Below are 3,014 nucleotides of genomic sequence, written 5' to 3'. Positions count from 1 at the left end.
TCAATTGACAACAAGTCGTCGTCGTCGTATCCATTTTTGTAACAACAGGATATCTGAACCTTTTGTGCTAGATATGTGTACAGTGGGAAGGTGAACCAGTCAGTACTGCCCTGAGAAAGGTGCTGGAAGGACTACCAAAACATTGTCTAGTGGTTATATACTGTTTGTGCACGGATTCAATTTACTTTGTTATGTGAATTGAATTACCAACCTGATGAAACTATTTGCAGAGATTTGATAATTGTCGACTCTGATTTTGCTTCATATGTATTTCTCATTCATGCCCATGCAAAATTATATTCAAGGACAAACACGTATAGACTTTTGAATATAATGACCCTAAAATATTTTCATTGCCTTAAACACTGCACATTAAAATCCCTTAGAATCATAGATTACAACCATTGCAGACATTATCTGGAATTCTTAGGCTTGCTAACAAGAGCAAACAGGACAAAGGGAAAGGCTGCTTCAGACACGTTCCAAAGCTTGTACTGCACCATAGAACTTCTTGTTACCTTCTGTCAGTAGAATCCACCATGTTACTATTAGAGTCCATAATGTCCATGGGTTTAGTTGTATTGTCTCGCTGTTTTTCATTAAATGTTGCAGATTCTTGGGGGCTAGTCTGATTTGTTACAATTTCACTGTTACAGTTCTCTGCAGATGCCTCCTGGATGATGCTTGATGCCATGGTTGAAAGTTGATGGTCTTGTTGCTGGGTGTGTGTGGGTGTGGCTGTCCCTGGTTGCTGGGTGTGTGTGGGTGTGGCTGTCCCGGGGTGTGTGTTATCTGTGTCACTATCATCATCCAGAATGATGACATCCTCTGCCTGCAGCTCCATGGTGATGTACACTTCTCCAGGGGGGGAGTCTGTACCACCATCGCCAGCAGATCTACTACCAGGGATCAGTAACTTTGCAATGGACCGCAACCGTTTCACCTGCAAAACAGCAGCTTGTCACAATGTTGTAAGGAGCTAAAAGTTTGTTCCAAAAAGAAAAACTGCTGCTTCATTCATGTTTGAATGACCAATAACTTTGTATAATGTGAATCTCCAGACATGTGACATCCAATGGAATTAACTGTCTTTGGTATTTGTTTTTAAATGGGGTAGAATTTTGTACGGGTGAGCAGTAAGTTCTACACCTCAATAAAAATGTACGGTTGAGCAGTAAGTTCTACACCTCAACAAAAATGTACGGGTGAGCAGTAAGTTCTATACCTCAACAAAAATGTACGGGTGAGCAGTAAGTTCTACACCTCAACAAAAATGTACGGGTGAGCAGTAAGTTCTATACCTCAACAAAAATGTACGGGTGAGCAGTAAGTTCTACACCTCAACAAAAATGTACGGGTGAGCAGTAAGTTCTACACCTCAACAAAAATGTACGGGTGAGCAGTAAGTTCTACACCTCAACAAAAATGTACGGGTCAGCAGTAAGTTCTACACCTCAACAAAAATGTACGGGTGAGCAGTAAGTTCTACACCTCAACAAAAATGTACGGGTGAGCAGTAAGTTCTACACCTCAACAAAAATGTACGGGTGAGCAGTAAGTTCTACACCTCAACAAAAATGTACGGGTGAGCAGTAAGTTCTACACCTCAACAAAAATGTACGGGTGAGCAGTAAGTTCTACACCTCAACAAAAATAAAGTGTAGAACTCAAATTTTGGGGCATAATCATATAGTGTGAAGTGTTTCAGGATGATCAAGAGAGCAAATTGATCCCCACACCTCAGGCTACAGCTCAATTGTCCATGTTTCTTTTTCTTCTATCCCACCTAACGTTAGTGGCTGTCGCATGCAAATGAATAATAATGATTTGGCTGTCGGTAGAGATTCACGAAAGGCTTAGTTTATACTTTATAGTTATGCCTCAAAATTTGAGTTGTGCACATTGTTTCTTGGTGAGGCTCACAACTTATTGATCACTCTTCGTACCTGTAACACTTACATGAATGTGTACTAGGGAAGGTTTTTCACAGAAACATCAAAAGCTCTGTGTTGTTGTCATACAGAATACACGTAGTATGTTTGAGAATCAATTTGTGCCTTGAATAATGGAAAGTGGAATCAGAAATGGAAATACAAGTTGAAGTCTGGTTAAAGTTCTATGTTCTACAAGGAGGTGTGCTGTCTAGGGTAGAGTTTACTCTGGGTAGGAAACCAGACATGATATGATATGACATGTTAAGTCTGATCAGTGACACCCAGAGTGGGTGAAATAATATGACATAATGCTACATGCCTCCTTCTCCATTTTGTCAATCTTGGACTGTATGTTCAGGGCAGACACCGGCCTGTTGTCCTGTCCAAGCTGGTTAGCTGTCAGGCGTTCTTGATGCTGGAACATTAGAAGCAAATCATTTCCTCTCCCTTCGCAACTAAGTCCATACTTATTCATCCACAAAATAATCATTGTCCTTGTCTCTTACCTGGTCAAAGTATCAATTTGAAAGCAAGATCTAAGGGGGGGGGGGGGGGGGCAGGGGGCTGAGGCTCCCGGGTTAGGTCGGGCAGGCTGCCTGCCTGGCACGGAAGCACTCAACGTTGGGAGCACTTACAACCGTGCCAGGCAGGGCATTCCACTCGGGAATTGTGCGTGGAAAAAACGAGTTTTTTGTAAATGTCTGTACGTGCGAATATGGGTTGGTATTTGTAGTCTTGACTATCCCGGGTGCGCCCTTGGGCAGGCTTGAGAATATTACTGGCGTCTATATTACATAATTGCAAAGAAATACTTTCTTACATAATTGCAAAAGTGAGTTTCATGCAACGTCATGACACATGAGGAACTCAAGTCTGTGTGTGTGTCTGTGTGTGTGTGTGTTAACAGCATAACTCAAGAAGTCTTGGATGAATCCCGATAATATTTGGTAGGTGGGTAGGGGTCGGGAAAAAGAAGGTCAAGTTCGATAATGGGCCCCCTAGCGGCTTGCTAAGGTACTGCAGCAGAACCTCAATTTTTGATATCTCCTGTTCTGGACATGCTGTGATCATGATTTTTGA

The 3,014-nt window shown here is 42.0% G+C and overlaps 1 protein-coding gene and 1 long non-coding RNA gene across 6 annotated transcripts in view; both read right to left on the bottom strand.

The window, feature by feature from the left end:
* Positions 1–303: 303 nt before the first annotated feature.
* LOC118420603 (EVI5-like protein) overlaps positions 304–3,014 on the bottom strand; it is a 39,297-nt gene continuing 36,586 nt past the window's right edge. For 4 of the 5 annotated variants that reach the window (XM_035827443.1, XM_035827444.1, XM_035827445.1 and 1 more), the window contains 2 exons: positions 2,254–2,349; positions 304–943 (listed from right to left, as the gene is read on the bottom strand). In XM_035827443.1, coding sequence (XP_035683336.1) covers positions 515–943; positions 2,254–2,349 — 525 coding nt within the window. In that variant the 3' untranslated portion in view covers positions 304–514. The remainder of the gene's footprint in view (positions 944–2,253; positions 2,350–3,014) is intronic. The other variant, XM_035827442.1, reaches the window with a different exon arrangement.
* LOC118420605 lies at positions 1,023–2,246 on the bottom strand. The gene is made up of 2 exons (XR_004831773.1): positions 1,644–2,246; positions 1,023–1,605 (listed from the first exon to the last, which is right to left on the bottom strand). It is a non-coding gene; the product is annotated as an uncharacterized LOC118420605 (long non-coding RNA).

This window comes from Branchiostoma floridae, chromosome 8 (genome assembly GCF_000003815.2).
Source record: "Branchiostoma floridae strain S238N-H82 chromosome 8, Bfl_VNyyK, whole genome shotgun sequence".
Classification (NCBI taxonomy): domain Eukaryota; kingdom Metazoa; phylum Chordata; class Leptocardii; order Amphioxiformes; family Branchiostomatidae; genus Branchiostoma; species Branchiostoma floridae.
The sequence above is the reverse complement of the archived record's forward strand: the minus strand, read 5'-3'. Positions and strand labels throughout refer to the sequence as shown.